The sequence below is a fragment of the Carlito syrichta genome, unplaced genomic scaffold (genome assembly GCF_000164805.1).
Source record: "Carlito syrichta isolate Samal-C Ts95f unplaced genomic scaffold, Tarsius_syrichta-2.0.1 Scaffold302045, whole genome shotgun sequence".
In the NCBI taxonomy this organism is placed as follows: domain Eukaryota; kingdom Metazoa; phylum Chordata; class Mammalia; order Primates; family Tarsiidae; genus Carlito; species Carlito syrichta.
The window spans coordinates 35,407-57,146 of record NW_007246141.1 but is presented as its reverse complement, the minus strand read 5'-3'; the positions used below and the strand labels follow the sequence as shown (position 1 = coordinate 57,146).

The 21,740-nt window shown below is 38.1% G+C and overlaps 1 protein-coding gene across 1 annotated transcript; it reads left to right on the top strand.

Moving 5' to 3' along the window:
- The first annotated feature begins 16,908 nt into the window (after window positions 1-16,908).
- On the top strand, window positions 16,909-17,853 carry LOC103258267 (vomeronasal type-1 receptor 2-like). The gene has a single exon (XM_008055950.2). It carries the CDS (start codon window positions 16,909-16,911, stop codon window positions 17,851-17,853), a length of 945 nt encoding a protein of 314 aa, XP_008054141.2.
- The last annotated feature ends 3,887 nt before the right edge of the window (window positions 17,854-21,740 follow it).

Here is a 21,740-nt window from a genome sequence, read left to right as displayed (position 1 = left end):
GGCCAGGACTGGGCTGGGGCGGGGCCCGGCGGACGGGGGCGGGGCCCGGGTGCGCGGGGCCCCTCCCCTCCGCCCGATACCTAAACACGTTTGATTTTCCGTCCAGCGGTATCTGATTCTTCGCTTTTGGATTCCTTGGAACCTCTTTGGTGTCCTTTGGAGGCTGGCTAGGTAAAAACTTAAGAGACGCGTCGTGGACCATTTACATTGGAAGCGGAGATGTTCATCTGAAGATGAAAATGGTTTACATGAAAACTTTTCTGGTGAGCGATGGAGGCGCCTCCAGCGAGTGAGGCGGGTGCAGCGCAGGGAGCTGGGGTTGGCGATGGGGGCTGTGCTTGGATCGAGGACCGTCTCAGACTCGGACAATTCGAATTTCTCATTTTGTTCAGCAAGAATCGGAGTTGTTTGTGTGGGTGATGGAAACTGGAATGAGATGCAAAACTGTGCCTGTGAGCGATCTCAATTTTTACAGTCTTTATCCTCAGTTATTTGGAAGAGTATTCTTAACTGGAAAATTAAATTAGGTAGAGTAGGTATTTTACTCTGTTTTGTTTTCTATCTCTGAATGTTTTGTGTGTAGTGCAGATGAGACTTATGAAAGGTTGGCTTTGAGTTTAATGAATTGTTAATTCTGAAATATTTTCAAGGACACTTGATAAGAACGTCTCTTTCTATGAACCATAAAAGTAAATAGTAAAGCTAGTTTTAAAGAGTTTCAGTAGAATTATTTGCAGCTTAATAATTTTTAATTTGAAATGTCAGAATTAGTAGCTCCTTTTCTGTTTCCTCTGGAAATTCTGAGTGATGCTGTCTGGAATTGACTCTATCAGCTCACTACTCTAAATGCTGCAGAATTTCCAACAGAATATTTTCAATTACCCAGAACTAATACTAGTTACTCAAACTTCTAATTTTTTTCTACTTAATATTTTACTGAGTTTTTTTTTTTTTTTTAAGTAATTGAATGCTTGGACTCAAATGGATTTAAATTTTGGTAGATACATTTCTCTCTTGGGTAAGAGAACAGAGAAACAACTTTCTCCCTTCCCCTTTCTCTCCCCAGGTTCCCAAAGCTGAAGCCACTTGCCCTGAGTTCTGCTTATTCCACTCAGACCTACTTTAAAAAAAAAAATTAATTAATTAATTTTTTATTATAAAGATGTGGGGTACAATTCAGGGATAGGTATACAAACATTGATCATGCAGGTACCCTTGTTGATGAGGTATGCCCCTCCCTCCCCTAGCAATTTCCCTCAACTGCCTATTCTATCCCCCTCCCCTGACAGTTTCCCATTACTGCCAAACACTTTCTTATGGTATTATAATTGTTCAAGGTCCACTTATAAGTAAGAACATATGGTACTCTGTTCTTTGTTTCTGTGATAGATTACTAAGTATGATCGACTCCAAATCCATCCAAGTTGCTGCAGAGTCCATATATTTGTCCTTCTTAATGGCTGCATAATATTCCATCGTGTATATGTACCACATTTTCTTTATCCAGAGACCTACTTTGAAATGGACCTAGATTAAGGTCCATTTGATACCATTTGAGGTCAAAGGGTGCTGACATCTGAACTCATCACCTAGTTATTCTTCAGCTCATTCTCTCCTTGCATGGGGATCCCTAACCCACATTTTTCTTCATCAGATATTCTCTCATATTTACACGTAACATCCCCTTGGTAATTCTCCAGCAACGAAAGTGATTTCTCTTGGTCCAAGAGAGGAAACTTACTCTCATACCCCCCAAGAGAAGCTGAGCCTATAAGGTGGTAGCTGAGGCTATAATACTGTATCTGTCTACCACTTCTTTGGGTCTCTGTTTTAATAATTGGAAATTAGATCTGATAGTAGGTGAGGGGTGAAAAAATGAGAATGTGTTTTAGTATAACTTCTTTTATATATAATAAATATTTTCTATAAATGATATACAGTTATATAATTTATGTGTAATATATATTATATAAATATATATAATTATTTTTAGAGACAAGGGTCTCACTATGTTGTCCAGGCTCTTTGGTTCAAGTGATCCTCCCACCTTAGCCTCCTGAGTAGCTGGGACTATAGGTCTGCACTGCTGCATCCAGCTCAATTTATATATATATATATAAATAAGTGGATATAAACGTGTATGGGGTGCCAAAATAATGTATACACATTTTAAGAGATGTTATCTATGTATTACTTTTAATTTACCATAATCAGAAGTGTGTGGGTGTTATGGTAACCACTTTGAGCACCTCTTGTAATTGCAGAAGTCAAATGTGACCTGTATTCACCTTTTACTATCAGTATACATTGACTATTACAGTTTTTTCCTTTCTTAAAATGTGTATACATTTTTTAATGCTCAGCCTCACTAATCATCAAAGAAATGTAAATCAAAACCACACTGTGATACCACCTAACTCCAGTTAGGATGGCAGTCATCAATAACTCAAAAACCAGCAGATGTTGGAGACGATGCAGGGAGAAGGGAACACTTCTACACTGTTGGTGGGAGTGTAAACTAGTACAACCTCTGTGGAAAACAGTGTGACAATTCCTGAAAGATCTAAAAATTGACCTTTCATATGATCCAGCAGTCCCCCTTCTGGGAATATACCCAAAGGAACTCAAATTACTCTGTGATAAGACACCTGCACATGTATGTTTGTTGCAGCATTATTCACAGTATCAAAAACATGGAACAAATTGTGCTGTCCATCGAAAGAGGACTGGATAAAAAAAAAGTGGTACATATATACGATGGAAATTACACAGCCATAAAAAAGGACAAAATTATGAACTTCGTAGCAACTTGGATGGATTTAGAGTCTGTAACACAAAGAACCGAGTACTACATATTCTCACTCATAACCGGACCCTGAACAATTATAGTACTACAAGAAAGGGATTGGCAGTAGTGGGAAACTGCCAAGAGAGGAAAGGGGGCACAATTCATTAATAAGGGTGTCTGATCAAACCAAGTGAAGTGGGGACCAAAGTGAGACCCAAATTGTACTTGAATAATGACTATTTGTATACCTAACAAAGAATTGTACCCCACATCTTTTTAAAAAAAGTGTATACACTTTTTGGCACCGTGTGTGTGTGTGTGTGTGTGTGTGTGTGTGTGTGTGTGTGTATTTTTTTCAGTCAGTGTCTCACTCACTCTGTTGCCCAGACTGGAGCACAGTGACACCCTCATGGCCACCAGTGCCTTGACCTGCTGGGCTCAGGCCATCCTTCTGCTTTAGCCTTCCAAGTAACTGGAACTACAGGTGCGTGACACCACACCCAGCTAATTTTTTGAATTATTGTAGAGATGAGGTCTCGCTAAGTTTTCCAGGCTGTTCTCGAAGCCCTGGGCTCAGGCAATCCTTTCGCCTCCACCTCCCAAAGTGCTGGAATTACAGGCGTGAGCCACTGCAACCAGCTCAATGTATATTTTTATGAATCCCATTGCCAAAAAAAAAAAAAAAAAAGTCTCCAGGCAGTATTTAGAAAACTGCTTCGTGAAAGAGCCGGGCCATTTTTCAGAAGAAAGTGCAGTCCTAGGTGAACATAAATGAAGTGAGATGGTTTCATGGAGTTGCTCAGTCTGTAGTAGGGCATGCAATGCCTGCATCATTCCCTGGAAATCACTGAAGCCCCACCTCAGGCATCATCTGGACCTGGTGCATCAATGTTTGTTCGGCCCTCCAGGCTGAGAGCAGAAATTCGAAGAGAGCAGAAATTCGGTGAGTCCTGGGCTGGTGGTACTCAGTCTTAGGGGCCCCCCACCACACTTTTGTGAATTTTGCCTCCAGGAGTTCCACCAGGTTCTCAGGGTAAAGATTGGGGAAAAAAATCCGATAAGCTGATACTTACAGGTGCTTGAAACTCAAGGCTGGATTAGATTCAGTTTCAAATTTGTATCAATAACGATATCTGAAGTCTTGCTTTCCCATCATGGTCCTTGAGGAGGTGTATGATGACAGCCACACTTTTAGTTCTGCTAAAGTTGGTCATAGTAACGTTTCTTCTTTGCCTTTTGACGTTCATTCACCCATTCATTCATTTGTATTATTATTCCCTCACTCTATTATCTCTCTTGGTCTTCAAAATGATTTTCTAATTCTGTTACCTTCTCTGAATTAATTTATTCATTCATTCATTTATTTGAGTCAGGGTCTCACTCTATCACTTACTCACTTCAACCTTTACCTTCTGGGCCCCAGGTGATCTTTCTGCCACAGCCTCCTGTGTAGCTGAGAATAAAGGTGTGCACCACTATGGGGGGCCAGCCCCCCAAAAGAGATTTAGATGGTCCCTGGAAGGTGGGGCAGCGTCGGCGAATATTCTGGGAGAATAGAAGGGAAGAAAGAGACTGGACTCTGTCTAGTGCAGAAGCCGATTCTGTAGTAGGGATAGATATTGAAAGAAAGATGGAGGGATAGATATAAAGAGAAAGAAAGAAAATGGACAACTGTTCAGTGAAATGAGCAGAAGCCGTTTATTGTGACCAGCCGTGGGTCTTTTATCCCAAACTTTCACATGTTAAATCACAAGACTTTCACGTGAGCACAAGGTCAGGTGGGTGAGGCGCATCCCCACCCACCAGGTGTTTCCTTAGGCATGAGGAAGGACAATCCCAATCAAATCACAAGACTTTTACATGAACACAAAGCCAGGTGGGTGGAGGGCATCCTCACCCACCAGGCGTTTTCCCCAAGCATGAGGAAGGACAATCCCAAAATTATCTCACTGTTCCTTATGCTTGGTTTATGTTCCTCAAAAGCAATACAACAGTTTTAATATCATAAAATCCTAATAATCAATAACTTCTAAAACTTATGCATACCCAATACCTAATGACTGACTTAAATCCTAATATCTTTCTATTCTGTGTTAACTTTACCTGCACTATAAACAACTCTTAATTAATTATGGCTTAAACCAGTTCCTAAAGAATGTGGCCCAGCCCAAAGTTTGTGCTGGTAACCCTAGATAATAATCTGGTAACCCTAGATAATAATCTATACCATCTAACACTGGAAACAGCCCTCTAAATGTATATACTAATTTTATAAATATATTTTTAAATCTTATAAAGAAGCTTGTATTATGTATAAGGCTCCCAAATGTGATCTGAGTTTGAACTGTGTTAAGTTTAAAGCTGAAACCACAGTCTGTGAGAAACGGGAACATTGGATCTCTAGAGTCAGCCATGCCTGTCATATTCTCAGAGCTTCATGCTTAGATCATAAAAGTCCCTGCCAGTGGGTAACGCTAAACAACAAAGAAAGGAGGAGGGAATGGGCCTTCAGCTCCTGAACCAGCCTGGTGGTCTCAAGGTCTGCAGCCCGCCTGGATCCCTAAGGCTCAGGCAGGCCTCCATGGCTGTCTCCCAACACACCACCACGTCTGACTAATTTAAATTTTTTATTTTTATTTTGGAAACAAGGCCTTACTGTGTTGCCTGACTGGTCTCCAATCCTGAGCTCAATCAATCCTCCCATCTCAGCCTCTCAAAGTGCTAGAATGAGAGGTGTACACCACCGCACCCAACCATTTTCTCTGAATCTGTACATTTTATGCTATTAAGAATAGCTTGTTCTTATCACTCTATTGTTACACTAAAACAGCCTGTCTAAAAATAATGGGTGAATATTTGTTTCTTTCCCTTCATCTGTATCAGGGTAATAGGTATGTGACCTAACTACTATGAAAGATATTAACAGTTTTTTTTTTTACAGTAACTGTGAACTTATGGAATCTGTATATATTTCATGAGATTCAACCCACTACAGACAATGTCTTCGGTCAGGGGGTGTCCACTTTCTTTGACTCTGGTGTTCTTGTGTTGAGAATGCAAACATTTTGAGAGGTTCCTTGCTGGTAGGACAGATGTACATTATTGAATATAAGTTGCAAATGACTGTACTCATCTGGAATTTGCTTTTTTACTTTCCTGATGGTATTTCCTGTCATGTGGATTGTTCTCTACTTCTATTAATACTTTAGGATTCTTGTCACTGTTAGTCTAGTTTATATTGCCTCATCTGATGAAGGAATTCAAGTATATTTTTACTATTGTTTTGATATGTAAATTTCTCTTTTTTGCCCTTTGCCTTATTATTAAATGTAAAGCATAAGTCCATTTATTATCCTCTTGATAGCAATTTCCATTTCCCAAATACCTTATATTAATGATCTCATTTCCACTGTAGTTTACTTGCTTATTAACTTTTAAAAATATACTTTGGTATATTTCTAAATCTTTCATTTTGCCTGTCTATCAATCTGTTCATAATAAACACGCTCATAGAGTTATCCATTCTCATTTTGTTTCTTTTTTTTAGAGTTTTTGGGACTATTCTTAATTTGTCTCTCTTTTCTTAGATTTTCTTATTGATACATAATGAGTATATATTCTATTATATTTTTGCAATAACATTGCTAGCTCCAAAAACTAGAGGATGAAACTATTTAGAGAGTAAAGTAAATGCAGAAATTACATTATAAAGATAATTGATCTTGGTAATAATATTGAGTTTTTCTGCTCAGATGTGATGTGATTTTCTATTTGTTTATATCTACTTTATATATTTCAGAGAATGCTTTATAATTTTCCTCATCTAGGCTTTACACATTTTAGTTATTTATTCCTAATTAGTTTTTTATTATTTATGTTATTTTTATATTACTTATATTTTATATTCTTGTAATTGAGGCCTCTTCTACTGTAGCTTGCAAATAATTGGTTTTTGTATATATGAAGGCTATTGTTATATAGCAATCTCATAGTCTATTAGCTTACTTAGTTATCTTGGATAGGTTTTTCTATCAATTTCTTTGTGCTTCCAGGTGTATAATCACATCATCTGCAAACATAGATTTACATCCTTGTTTTCAATTCTTTAGCCATGTAAATGGCCTTGGCTAAATATCCAATACAATGATAAATGAGTAGCACAGGTAATCATGTGTTCTTAGTATTGTTTTCTGATCTTAGTGTAATCAACCTAGTTCCTTCCATAAACAAGATGAGGATTTTTAAGTTAGAAAAGATTCATCAATTTATAATTTTGAGTATTTCAATTTAACATCAGTACATGTTGAATTCTTCTAAACATGTTTTTGTAACTGTGAATAGGATCCCTTTATTTCTCTATCTACAAATATGATGAACTACATTAATGAATTTTCTACTATTGGATCCAATAGTGTAGGATCTTTTCTGAATTCCAGAAGTAAATGTCACATTTTCATCACATATTATTTTCATATTATTTTTCAGCTTTTTGCCACATTTCAGTTTAGATGTTTTTATTTGTAAGTAGATGTGAGGTTTTTCTGTAGTGTTCTTTTTGGTAAATATTTTAGGACATTTTAGGATCAGTATTTTATTTGACTTATAGTAATCTTTTGGAAATTTTACCTCTTCCTCAATGCCTTGAATTGAATAAGTAGCACTGGCTTATCTAATATTTAAAAGAATAGAAGGATCTGCCTGTGAATCTGATTCTGATACTTTTTTTGGTGAGAAATTATGATAAAATTCTCTTTTTCCTAGAGAGATCCCGCTAGAAGCCCAAATATCACCTACACACAATGCATTTTATTTTTTTTACTTTCTTTTCCTTTAAATATGTGGGGTACAAGTCAGGATTAGCTATATAAGTAATGTATGTGCAGGTGAAGTTTGTGCCTCCAATTGTCCTCACTTCCCCTGGTTTAGGATCAGGTACCCTTTGTGTTGTTAGTGTCACCTCCCTTCTCCCCTTCTCTGGCAGTGTCCCGCGACTGCCAATTCTTTCCTTGTGGTATTGTGATTAGTGTTCACATCCCACTTAAGAATGAGAACATGTAGTATTTGGTTCTTTGTTATAGGTTGCTAAGAATGATTGCCTATAATTCCATCTACTTTGCTGAGAGGTGCTTGATTGTGTCACTTTTTATGGTTGTGTTGTATTCCATCATGTATATGTACTACATTTTCTTTCATTTTTTGTTTTTGTTTTTGTTTTGAGAAGGCAGGATTTATTGAGGACAGAAAAGCTCCCACAGTGGGAGAGGGTCCTAAGGGGTTGCCCATCTGGGGCCAAAAACCTGGTGCTTATATAGCCTAAAGTCCAAGCCTATTGGCTAGCACTAGCTGGGATGTGTAGCTGTTCTGATTTGTCAGTATTAAGGACCAATTGGCAGGAGGTAGGGGTCTAATGTGAGCTGATTGGTTTGCATTTCATCCCAGCAGTGAGTACCTAAGGTCTATCTTGAGAGCCTTGCAGGGAACTTGTTTACTAATGCTGAGACTGAGAGGCCTGCCAGGAGCTAGCTACATTGTTACAGAGGACCCAACTGTCTGTCTGCCTAGCCTTTTTCTAGCTATCTCCTGTCTCATTCCCCCCTCTGGAGTAGAAACCTTGAGTAAGGACAATTACCGGGTCTGGCAACTTCCTGCTGATCATGGGTGTCCTATAGGGATGGCAGCTAGGGATCCACAGGAGGGTGATCTCAAGGTCCTCAGTAGAAAGAAGCTTGCATACATCTGCATCACTATTTGGAGTCTGATGGCTTCCAGGCAAGAAGAAACAAACTTTACAAGGTTAATTATACATGGATCAAGCACAAGCAATACAGCAAAAGGAGCTATTAAGCGAAAAACCCATGTCAATCTACTGTAAATCCCTAGAGAGAGAGAAAAAAGATTGTACCCAACTGGGTCCCGAAACTGCTTGTTTTTGTAAATAATCAATGATTTTATTGTTTTATAACCTATGAAGTCTCTTTTACTTGGGAGGAAGTGTTAATATGGAAACAGCAAGTTTTATTTAATGCACATATTTCTCCACATTCTGCTGTGAGTATATCTAACATTTGAATAGTTATCCAGTTGAGCCACATACATAATGGAGGGTGTGAGAGGGTGCTTATAAGAAGCTAGGACTAATGATACTAAAACAGGAAACAAGATAGAGTAGGCATTTTGCTTGTTCCTATGAGGGAAACTTCTAGGGAAGCAAACAATTGCATGGATGCTCAGGATTAAGGGATCCTGGACAGAGATGTCTTAATGCTACAAATCAAGATGAAAACAAAGGCAGCAGGTATAGATAGACCCATCAGGAGAAAATTCATAGGCAGTAAGTAGTGGCACTTATCTTTGACAATCTTTAGTTTGATTTTCTATGCTCTTCCGGGTCAGCTGGGGCAACTTCTCCTGGACTCCATGCTTTCTAGTGTGAGGGATCCACAAGTTTATTCCAGTAACCTTTACCTTCCATCAAGCCCCACGTTCGGGTGCCAAAACTGATGCGGATTTTTCAGGTCAGCCTGGGCTTCAAGAGTGTCAGCTCAATGGGTCAGCCAACCAAGCTCCAGAAAGGGTCATCAAAGGGCTGGTAAGCCTAACCCCGAAGTGTCAGCTCTAATGGGCTGGCAAGCCAAACCTTGAGAGTGTTGCTGGCAAGCCAAACCCTGAGAGTGTTGCTGGCAAGCCAAACCCTGAGAGTGTTGCTGGCAAGCCAAACCCTGAGAGTGTTGCTGGTTCAGTGGGCCGGCAAACCTAGCCCCTTGGGTGTCTCAGTTTCGGAGTCTTGCCTTCTTCTGGCAGCTCTCCTGGCTCAACCAGTTCTGTCGGCTGGCAAGTCAGCCTCTGGGGTGAACAGCTTTTCGACTCTGATGATCTTCCATAGCTCTTCAGGTTGCAGCTCTTCAGTGTTGAGATTCTTGTCTCATGCCCAGGAAGACTGAGGGACATGGACAGCCAGAAGGCAAGAAAGTAGGATTTATTAAGGACACAAAAACTCCAACAGTGGGAGGGGGCCCGAAAGGGCCCGCTCCCACATTTTCTTTATCCAGTCTATTTTCTTTTTCTATTTTGAGTTGGAGTCTCACTCTGTTGCCCAGACTGGAGTGCAGTGGCACCCCTGCACTGACCTGCAGGGCTCAGGAGATCATTCTGCCTCAGCCTTCCAAGTAGCTGGAACAAGTGCATGCTACCATGCCTGACTAACTTTTTGATTTATTGTAAAGATGAGGTCTCACCAAGTTGCCCTGGCTGGTCTCAAACTTGCAGGCTCAGGCAGTCCTCTTGCCGCGGCCTCCCAAAGTGCTGGGATTACAGACTGAGCCACCGAGTCCAGCCCCCAGTTTATTTTCAATGGGCAATAGGGTTGGTTACGTGTTTTTGGTATTATGAATAGTGCAGCTGTGAACATGCATGTGCAGGTATCTTTTTTTGCAGAATGATTTGTGCTCCTGGGAGTATTTCTGGGATGGGGATTTTGGATCGTATGGAAAGTCAATTTCTCGTTCTCTTGGGAGTTTTTGACTGTTTTCCATAGAGGTTATACTAGCTTGCACTCCCACCAACAGTGTAGAAGCGTTCCCTTTTCTATGCACCCATGCCAGCATCTATTGTTTTTTGATTTTTTAATGATGGCCATCCTTACTGGTGTAATGTGGTAACTCAGAGTGGTTTTAATTTGCGTGTCTGTGATGATTAGTGAGGGTGAGCATTTTTTCATTTATCTGTTGGCTGCTCATGTGTCTTTTTTTGAGAAGTATCTATTCATGTCCTCTACCCATTTTTAAATAGGGTTTGTTTTATCTTCTTTCGAATCATTTGAGTTCCTTGTAAATCCTGGATGTTAATACTTTGTCAGATATACAGTTAGCAAAAACTTCTTCTCATTCTGTGAGTTGTCTCCCTGTTCTCTTGATGTTTTTGTTGTTGTTGTGCAAAAGCTTTTCAATTTGATGAGGTCCTTATATCATATCTTTTGTGGCATACACTTTTGGGGGTTATGACCAAGAATTAGTTTCCTACTCCGATGTGCATAAGGGTGTCTCTTACATTTTCTTCGAAGATTCTAGTTTGAGGTTTTACATTTAGGTCTCTGATCCATTTAGGTCTTTGATTCATTTGTATATTGCAATAGGTGGGGGTCTTGTTTCATTCTTCTGCATGTGGTTAGCCCATTTTCCTAGCATCATTTGCTAAATAAGTTCTCTTCTTCCCAGTGGTTGCTATTTATGGCTTTGTCAAAGATGAGTTGGTTTAGAGAGTGAGTGCTTGCTTCCAGAATCTCTATCCTGTTCCATTGGTCTATATGCCTGTTCTTATACCAATACCAGGCTGTTTTGATTCTTGTAGACTTGTAATAAAGTTTAAAGTCTGGAAGTGTGATACCTCCCACTTTGTTTCTTTTGCTGGTTGTTTTGACTATTCGTGCTCTTTTTTGTTTCCATAAGAATTTCTGTATTATCATTTCCCAGTCTGAGAAGAATGATATTGGTAATTTGATGGGCATTGCATTGAATCTGTAGGTTGCCTTTTGTAGGATGAACATCTTGACATTATTGCTTCTTCCAATCCACGAGCATGGAATGATTTTCTATTTGTTTCTGTCCTCTTTGATTTCTTTGAGCAGTGTTTAGTAGTTCTCGATGTAAAGGTCTTATACTTCTCTGGTTAGGAAGATGCCAGGTATTTAATTTTTGTGTGTGTGGCTATTATGAATGAGATTGTCCTTTTCATTTGGTTCTCTGCCTGTTGTTGTTGGTATATAGAAATGCAGCTGTTTTTTGCACATTGATTTTATACCCCGAGACTTTGCCAAAGTCATTTATCAGTGAAAGGAGGTTTTTGACAGATGCCCCTGGGTTTTCAAGGTATAGGATCATATTGGCTGCAAAGAGGGAGAGCTTAGCTTTCTCTTTTCCTGTTTGGATACCCCTGTTATCCTTCTCTTGTTTGATTGCTCTAGTTAGGGCTTCCAACACTATATTGAACAGGAGGGGTGAGAGTGGGCAACCTTGTCTCTTTCCCGATTTCAGGGGAAATGCTTCCAACTTCTGTCCATTGAGCAATATGTAGATGGCTCTTACTATTTTGAGAAATGTTCTTTCTGTGCTTAGGGTTTTATTAAGAAGGTATGTTGGATTTTGTCAAAAGTGTTTTCTGCATCTAACAATATAATTATGTGGTTCTTCTTTTTACATCTGTTGATGTATTGAATTACATTTATGGTCTGGTGGATACTGAACCAGTCTTGCATCCTGGGAATGAAGCCTACCTGATCATGGTGGATAATTCTTGAGGTGTGTTGTTGGACCTGATTGCTAGAATCTTGTTGAGAATTTTTGTACCTGTTTTCATCAAGGAGATGACTTTTTTTTTTTTTTTGTAGGTAGCTTTCTTATTATGAAGTCAATTTTCTGGACTGTAATTTGTCTATTTCTTCTAGTTTCAACCTTGTGAGGTTGTGTGATGCCAGAAAATTTTCCATTTCATTTAGGTTTTCAAGTTTGTTTCCATACAGGTGTGCATAGTAATCTCTGACAATCTTTTGAATTTCTTTGGGGTCATTTGTGACTTCATCTTTTGCATTTCTAATTGTGTGTGTGTGTGTTTTCTCTTTTTCTTGGACTGTCTGGCTAGGGGTCCACCAATCTTATTTATCCTTTCAAAGAACTAGCTTTTTGTTTTGGATTTTTTATATGATATTTTTTCTTCTCTGTCCTGTAATTGGGCCTTTATTTTGGTGCTCTGAATTCTTCTGCTGAAGTTAGAGTTTTGGTGGTGTTGCCTTTCCATCTCCCTTTGGTGGGATGTTAGGCTATTATTTGTGAACTTTCTTTTTTCTTGATGTGTGTAGAGTTATACCTTTTCTTCTTAGTACTATTTTCATGGCAACCCACAGGTTCTTTTAAGATGTGTCTTTATTCATTTATTTCCAGGAATCTTTTAATTTCTACCTTGATTTCCATGTTGACCCAGGAGTTATTCAGTAGTATGTTGTTTAGTTTTCATGTCTTTGTGTGTTTTGGGAGGATCCTGTTGGTGGTGATATTTATTTTTTATTCCACTGTGGTCTGAGAAGAAGCATAGTATTATTTTGATCTTATGAAATTTATTGATATTTGATTTATAGCTGAGAATGTGGTCGATCTTGGAGTATGTTTCATGTAGTAGTGAGTACAATGTATATTCTGTGGTTGTTGGGTGGAATGTTCTGTAGATATCTATTAAATCCATTTGATCAAGCATCAAGTTGAGGTTCCAGATCTCCTTATTGGTTTTTTCCTCCCAATGACCTATTTAGGGTTGTTAGTGGGGGATATAGTCCCCAGTTATGATATCAATATCCTCTTTTAGTTTATTTAGTAGTTGCTTTATAAATCCTGGTACTCCTATATTGGGTGCATATATGTTTAGGTGGATATTTCTTGTTGGTGGATTGAACATTTTATCACCATGTAGTGTCCTTCTGTATCTTTTAACATTTTTGATGACTTGAAGGCTGTTTTGTCTGATATTGAAATAGCACTCTTGCCTTTTTAAATTTTCTGTTTGCCTGAAAGCTCACTTTCCATCATCTAACTTTGAATCTATGAGTGTCCTTTGTAGTGATATGTGGTTCCTGGAGGTGGCATATTGTTGGGTTGTGCTTTTTTATCCAGATTGACAATTTATCCAGATTGTCTTTTCGGTGGTGCATTTATTCCATTTACCTTTAGACTGATTATTGAAACATGAGAGTTTACCTCTGTCGTAAGGCTCTTAGAAGCCTGTTTTATTTTCTTTTAACTCTTGTGTTAATATACGTGTGAATTTTCAATTTTGCAGGTGTGTTGTATGTTCTGTTGGCTCTGTGTTTGCCTGTACTCTTGCAAAGTGCATGATTGTTCTTTTTTTTTTTCCTTCTGTGGTTAATACCTTCTTAATTATTTCCTGTAGAGCTGGTCTAGAAGTAGTGTAATCTTATAGAGTTTGGGTGTCTGGGAAGGATTTTAATTCTCCATCACTGATGAAGCTTAGCTTAACTAGGTGCAATTTATTTATGTAGCAAATCTTAACATTTATCCCACAACTCTAAAATTAAAACAACAAGACGTAAACCCTGGTATTAATAGGAGGCTGAATAAATCAAACTGTGGTTTATTATATGATATAAAAGTATTCTTCATTAAGAAAAAACAAAACACTGAAAAAATTCTCCCTTTCTTTCATGATTATTGTGCTGTTTAAACTCCCTATCACTATTGAATTCAATATTGATAAAATATATTTTTTCTAAAATATATTCATTTCTGCTAGGTTTTCTAGCTAATTGGTATTGATTTGGGGAAATAGAGAAAATATTTTCTAATCAATTATTAACAACATATTCTTTCTTTTGCATGTATCCAATTGAAAGTCTTTTTTGAGTAGCTTGTGTGATTCTCCATTTCATTCTACAGAGGCTAGTAGTATTTGGAGGTCTGAGGATTAATAAGAATTAGAAGGTAGGAGAAATTCTCATGGAAGCAGGTAATCCAATGAGATCCATGAGCTTCTGTCTGTCCTTTGTGCAAATCCAATGAGATCCATGAGCTTCTGTCCGTCCTTTGTGCAAATGGTCAGACCTCAGGATTTTCTGCTCCTTCCATGAGAGACCCTGTCTGCTTTTAGGAATAATGAAAAAAATATCCCCAACACTCCAGTGGTCTCTTTGGATATGCTCATTAGAAATTTCTAATAGACTCTGGGAATTCAAAAGTTTTTCAGAACTATTCTTAGCTCCCCAAGGGTGAACTGGCATGGCTGCTACAGGTGACATGATAATTGCAGTTCTGTGGGGAGGTGAAGTCACAGCATCACAAATCCATATTTTGGGCTCTGGCTTCCTTTTTCTCACATATGCCATGGCTGTTATGACTGTCACACTGAACTCATGGTCCTGGTGGCAGGAAGGGGTCTGGTGTTTTCTGTTTTAATCTGAGGGACACAAACTACAAGAGAAAGTGTATCAGGAATCTGGGTAGGAATGCATGCCTGGGAAAGAAATTATTTTGGGGCAGAAATTGGTCCAGGGGTAGAACTACACAGAAGAAGGACTAATTCCTGAGGTATGAGCTGAGTTTGAGAGAGACTGGGGGGCCTTAGGTTCTACACTGACCCATGACTGTTACTAACGTAATTTAATTAAATTCTAGTTCAGTGCTTCTTGCTGTTTGATGCAAGTGTTATCAAAGTCTAAATTTTAATGTGCTTTAAGATAGTAATTTTGAAATTCATCTCCCATTCCCTTTAGCACAATACTTCTGTGCACAATAGTATTTTGCATAATGTCTCTACAATACTCAGAGAGATTTTCAGGAGTATAGTTATTTCTGTAAAAGCTCTGTGCATGGGCAAATGAATATGATGGCGCTAATTGAAATATCTAATTTGCAACAAAAACAGTGTGACCAAATAGGAATTGGTTGAATCGAATTGTTACTTTGTAATATGGGTATGACTTGCTTAATAGAGACAGTAAATATATCTCTATTGAATATATTTGTGGTGTGTTGATCATGGGGGACTATTTTCTTTCCTGAAATTCAGGAAAGTCCTTTAGGAGAAAGTTCACATCATAATAGAGGGTTTCTGGCAGCAATTACTGACTTAATTTAATAACTTTTATTCTAAAAGAATAAATAAATCCAAAATTATAATCTCATCAGAAAAAAGCAATTTTAAGATTCACATATTTTTTGCTATATTTTCTCTTTTGAAAAATGTTTTAGGCCGGACTTGTGACTTAGCCTGTAATCCCAGCACTTTGGGAGGAGTAGGTGAGTGGATTGACTGAGCCCACGAGTTCGAGACCAGCCCAGGAAAATTGGCAGCACCTCATCTCTACAATAAATAAAAAATTAGCTGGGTGTGGTAGTGTGCACCTGTTGTTCCAGCTACTTGGAAGGCTGAGGCAGAAGAGTCACTGGAGCCCAGCAGGTCGACACTGGGGTTGCTGTGAGTGTGCCACTGCACTCTAACCTGGGTGATGGAGTAAGACTCCAACTCAAAAAAAAAGTTTTAATATTGTTAGCAAGCTCACTTCTCAATTTTAAATGCACCAGATTTCATCGTTCAAATTTCATTTTGCACATTTGTGTTGTATTTTAATACAGTTCTCTTATCAAATTTAATTGAGGTTTCAGTTGATTATTTAAAAATAAGAAACATATAGTTATTTAATCTTTAGACAAGATTAATTTATTTTCTACCCTAAAATACTTATGGCTTTTTATGTTTTATGTCTCCTATTTTATTTATTTTTATTTTTTATTAATTAATTTATTTATTATAAAGATGTAGGGTACAATTAAGGATTATGTATACAAACATTGATCATGCAGGTACCCTTGTTGTATCTATCCTATTTTAGTACACAACCCAATTTTGTACATTTTTTGGTGATGGGTACCATGGTACTTTTTGTCCCTGCAAAAAATGAAATACATTTTTTGACCACCCTAACATTTATTCACATTAAATAAAGTTGGATCATATAAAATTATTCAGTTCATCTATAACTTAGTAAAACCTCTGAATATTTATTCATAACTTATATTGATCTATTGAATACTTAGGCAAAACTGGGAAGTTGTCAAATGAAATTTGTAATGTAAAATAAATATGAGCTATGATAAGATATTTATACATATATAGGTCTGTGTATGTGTATTAAAAACAACACTAAGTAACAGTTATAGTATACCATAGTACTGAACATCATGTCACTGTAACCAGGTGCCCTGGATTCAAATTCTGACTCTCCAGTCAGGTTTGAGATGCGTCACCTAACCCCCTTGTAATTATATCCTACTAGTTGGTCAAAGGAGAATAACATTAATTTTTAACTCACAGAGTTGCAAATATTAAATGCTAGAAAAGGTAAAGCATTAATAAAAATGACTCATACATTGTAAGTACTATAAAAAGAAGCACATGAAACAGGAGATTTCTTTAAGAAAAGTATACATATATATTAGCTTTTATTTCTCATGGGGAAGGAATAGTAAGCAGAAATGTTATTTTCCATCAAAATGTAACCCACAACCCGTATTTCCACACAGAAGCATCTGCTTGTTGAACATTGAGTTCTGGGAAATGACAGAATGGCCTCTGTGGATTTGAAATTTGGAATGATCTTCCTATCCCAGGTAGTTGTTGGAATCCTGGGGAACTTTTCACTTTTATATCATTATATGGCCCTTTACTTTAAGGGATGCAGGCCAAAATGCACAGATTTGGTTCTCAGGCACCTGACTGTAGCCAACTCCTTGGTCATTCTCTTTAGAGGAATTCCAGAGACCATGGCAGCTTTTGGGTTGGGACGTTTTGCCACTTATTTTGGATGTGAAGTTCTTTTATATGTTCACAGGGTGGCCAGGGGAGTATCCATTGGTGTCACCTGCCTGTTGAGTGTTTTTCAAATGATCACCATCAATCCTAGGAATTCCAGGAGGTGGGTAGAGCTTAAAATAAAAGCCCCCAAGTATGTTGGCCACTCCAGTATCCTGTGCTGGGCCCTGCACTTGCTGGTAAATATCATTTTGTGTATTTATAAAACTGAAAAGTGGAACAACAAAAATATCACAAAGAAAAGAGATTTAGGATATTGTTCTCCATTTCTTGACAATTTTCTGACCTCACTATATGCAGCATTGACATCTTTCCATGACATTCTTTGTTTGGGGCTCATGACCTGGGCCAGCAGCTCCATGATTTTGATCTTATATAGACACAGGCAGCAAGTTCAATATATTCATAGGACCAATGTCTCCCCCAGATCCTCTCCTGAGACCAGGGCCACCCAAAGCATTCTTGCTTTGGTGAGCACCTTTGTAGCATTGTATGCCCTTTCCACCTGCATCTTTATTTATTTAACTGTCTTTGATATTTTCAGTTGGTGGGTGGTGCACACTATTGTACTAATCACTGCATGTTTTCCAACTATTAGCCCTTTTATTTTCATGTTCCACAACCCCAACATATCCAGACTCTGCTGTATCTGCTGCAGAAAAAATGCACTATTTTCTTATCTCATCAGAACAATGTGAATTGTCTGTCTGGCATTATATTCAGTCTTTGATGCATAAGACCTCAAAGAAACTTAAGGACAATTATGAACCCATTTTACTGCAGAGACAGGAGTGAAGACAACAGACTGAACCTGGGACAACATGAAATAGTAACTATAAATGGGCACAGTAAATGTTATGTTATATAATTAATATGTAAGTACTTATATTGTATTTTAATTTATGGTTGCAGTAGATAAATGTAGATCTCATAATGTAGTCCTGAAATAATGTACAGATCTTAGAAGTGTCTTTGTGCTATGTTCAGTCTGAGATGTTTAACTTTCCTTAGATGTTGAAATTGTATGGACAGCCATGTAAAAGGTAATATCATGTGTTGGTTTTTTTTAGTATTTGACCTCTCCAAACCACACGTTGAAATTTGATTCCCAGTGTTGGGTGTGAAACCTAACGGGAGATGTTTGGGTCATGGGATAGGATCCCTTCGAATGGCTTGGTGCTGTCCTTGCAGTAATGAGTAAGTTTTTGCTCTGTTAGTGTCTGCCAGAGCTGGTTGTTCAAAAGAGCTGAGCAACCGCCACTTACTTCCTCTCTTGCCATGCGCTCGCCACACACTTCTGCCATGAGTGGGAGAAGCCCATGGCCCTCATCAGATTTAGATGCTGGTGTCCTACTTCTTGTATAGCCTGCAGAACTGAGAGCCAAATAAACCTCTTTTCTTTATAAATTACCCAGCTTCAGATACTTCATTATAGTGGACAAACAGATGAAGACAGTAGTTTTTCAAGAAACCATGGTTGGTGACTATGTCCCTTGATTTGTAATGCTAATGTTTTGTGGGAAACTTAAAAAAAAGTAGATTTTTGTTCCTGTAGGCATTGGAAATTTGATTGTGAATACGTTGTCTTACGTCCTGAAAGAGTGATGCACTGCACCTGATTTGGAATATGATAATGGTTTTGGGGAAGATTAATATATTAAAATATTTTCAAGTAAATGTTTGAATAATAATCCACAGGGGACAAAAAGAAACATGGGAAGATGTGTCAGCTGACTTTTACAAAGGGTGCAGATAGAAAGCAACAAGCAAGCCGGGCTCGGTGGCTCAGCCTGTAATCCTGTGCCTCGGGAGGCTGAGGTGAGTGGATTGCCTGAACTTGCGTGTTCGAGACCCGCCAGGGCAACTTGGTGAGACCTCATCTCTACAGTAAATCAGAAAATTAGCCGGGTGTGGTAGCGCGCGACTATAATTCCAGCTACTTGGAAGGTTGTGGCGGAAGGATCGCCAGAGTCCCCTCAGGTGGAGGCTGCAGTGGCCGGGAGTGGCCACTGCATTCCAGTCTGGGTGACAGAGTGAGACTCCAACTCAAAAAAAAAAAAAAAAAAAAAGAAAGCAACAAGTAAGTAGAGATTTGATATGTGGGAAATAAATAAATTTTTGGAATGTTCAGAAAATAGGTTGTTCCACAGTAAGTCTTGAGGGCAGCTGAGTACACAGGCATAAAAAAGGTTTCAATATGAACTTTTTCATTTCAACTGGAGACAAATTTGTGAAAGGACCTTCATCTTGGAGCAGTAGATGGGCACCAATTTGGACTTGAAAGACATGAGTTTATTATGTTGATGAGGAGTTTTATTGTTATTGAAGTCACCAAGAGAGCAAAATAGACACCTACAAAAGAATTAAAAGGGATATTATGCAAACATTGGAAATATTTTAATATGATTTTCTGTACATCTTTGTTATGTTTTTAATGTAAATATTTTATTTTTGAATAATTTTAGATTTGGAGAATATTTGCAAAGCTAACACAGAATTCCCAAATGTCTCTCACCTAGTATCCCTGATGCTAGCATTTTGCTATGGCATATTTGTCAGAACTGGGACACCAACACTGGTAAATTATATTAGCTGAACTCCAGACTTTTTAAAATATTTCACCAGTTTTTACACTGCTTTTTTTTCTCTTTCAGCAGCAATTAGTATACCACATTATAGTCACCTTGCCTCCTCAGTATGTTCTGCTCTGTGTTTTCCTTTGTTTTATATGACTTTGGGAGGTTTCAGGAGTACTGGTTCAGTATTTCTTAGAGGGTCCCTAAAATTGAATTTGTCTATTGTTTTTCTATGTGTAGAACTGATTTTATGGGTATGAGGGAGAATATTACATCTCATCACATCATCTAATGTCAGAAGTTTTAAGCACTTCATATGAATAAACTCCAGTGAGGTTATTCTTGATCAGGTAAGGTAGTGTTTGCCAGGTTTTTCGACTATGAAGCTACAATGTTCTATTTTCCATACTTCATTATTTTGGAATGGAGCTAGAGAGTTTTTAAGCCTAGCCTAAACACAAGCAAGTATGTGTGTCTGTGTGGATAGGCGCTGAATTAAGCTCTACCAACTAGAGGAGTAGTTATTCATACGTATTACTTGCCATGCTTCTGTTAATAGTAAGGGAGATTTGTCTTTTGTCTTCCATTTATTCAATTACTTATTTATATCAGCATGAACACATTTATATTTTATTTTATTGTGTTCTAATTCAACACTAAGCAATTACATTGAGTAGTTAAGTTGCTGCAGCTTTGGGCATTCAAATATATGGTATAATTTAAAAAATGTATCTGACCTTTATCTTGTATTCTGTAACAGAACTTCAAAGACTTTTGAAACTTCTTGAATGATAAGAATGTCTTTGTCATAGTAATAAGAGGTCTCCTAGTAGGAAGCCCGAGATATCTTCAGGATGGGGATTGGTCACCAGCAAAACCAACCATGTAGTTAGAGGTCTGGAATTTTTAGCTGCCAGACCTCCAGGGAGGGAAGAAAGACTGGAACTTGAGTTCAGTCCATGGTTGATGATTCAGTTAATCATGCCTAGGTAATTAATCCCCAATAAAAACTCTGGACACTTAGGCTTGAGGGAGCTCAGTGATCTAAGAGGTTGTTGCATCATGACTCCACAGGGGCAGAAGCTCCCATACTCCCATGTAATTTCCCTACTCCTTCCAAGAACCAGCCACTTCTCCAAGAAGTCTTCTCTTAGATCTTTCAGTGCTTGCCTTATGCATTTCTTCATCTGAATGCTTATTGATATTTTTTATAATAAAATGGTGTTAGTATTGTACTTTCCTGTGTTCTGTGAGTCATTCTAGCAAATTATTGAATAAGAGGGAGTTGTGGGAAGCCCTGAATTTCTCTTTAACCTAGCAAAGGGCATTTGGATTGGAGATGCCTGATACTTATAACTGGCATCTGAAGTGGGGAAGACTTGAGAAGGGCTTTGCCCTGTGACATTGGCCTGGGGCAACATTGTCTCACAAGGTCCTGAGAAAGTGCATCAGGGAAGGTTTAGTTACAATTTGATTTTATAGATTTCTGGGGGACACAGATTGTGGGTCAAATTATAAGGCATACATAGTTCAGCCCCAAAATGTGGGATGTCTCAAAGTGGAACTTACAAGTCAGAGGTAAGTTCTAGGGAATTTTTAGTTAGCAGTTGGTTGAAAGATTTCATTTTCATTTTTAGACAAAATCAATACAAAGGAATTTTTCAATTAAGGTAAGGGGTCTACTGTCTGTCATGTGATACTATGCAGAGTCAGGTTGGAAAGTAGCCCACAGTATACTGGGTAAATAAAGATTCTGTTTAACTAGATTGTGTGGTTTGTAGGGTGGTACTTAAAACCCTTGCATTGCATGGCCTTGGGTTTTGTTTATAATTTGGTATCTAATTTACCTGAAGAGACTATTCTATCAGTGTTTTGATGTCTATTTTAATTAATACTGGTCAGTTGTGCCTAAACTCCAAAAGAGAGGGGATATAAGAAGACACCTCTGACCTCCCTTATCATCACGACTGGAAATTCAGTTTTTAGATTTTTCTAGGGTCTCCTCAGCC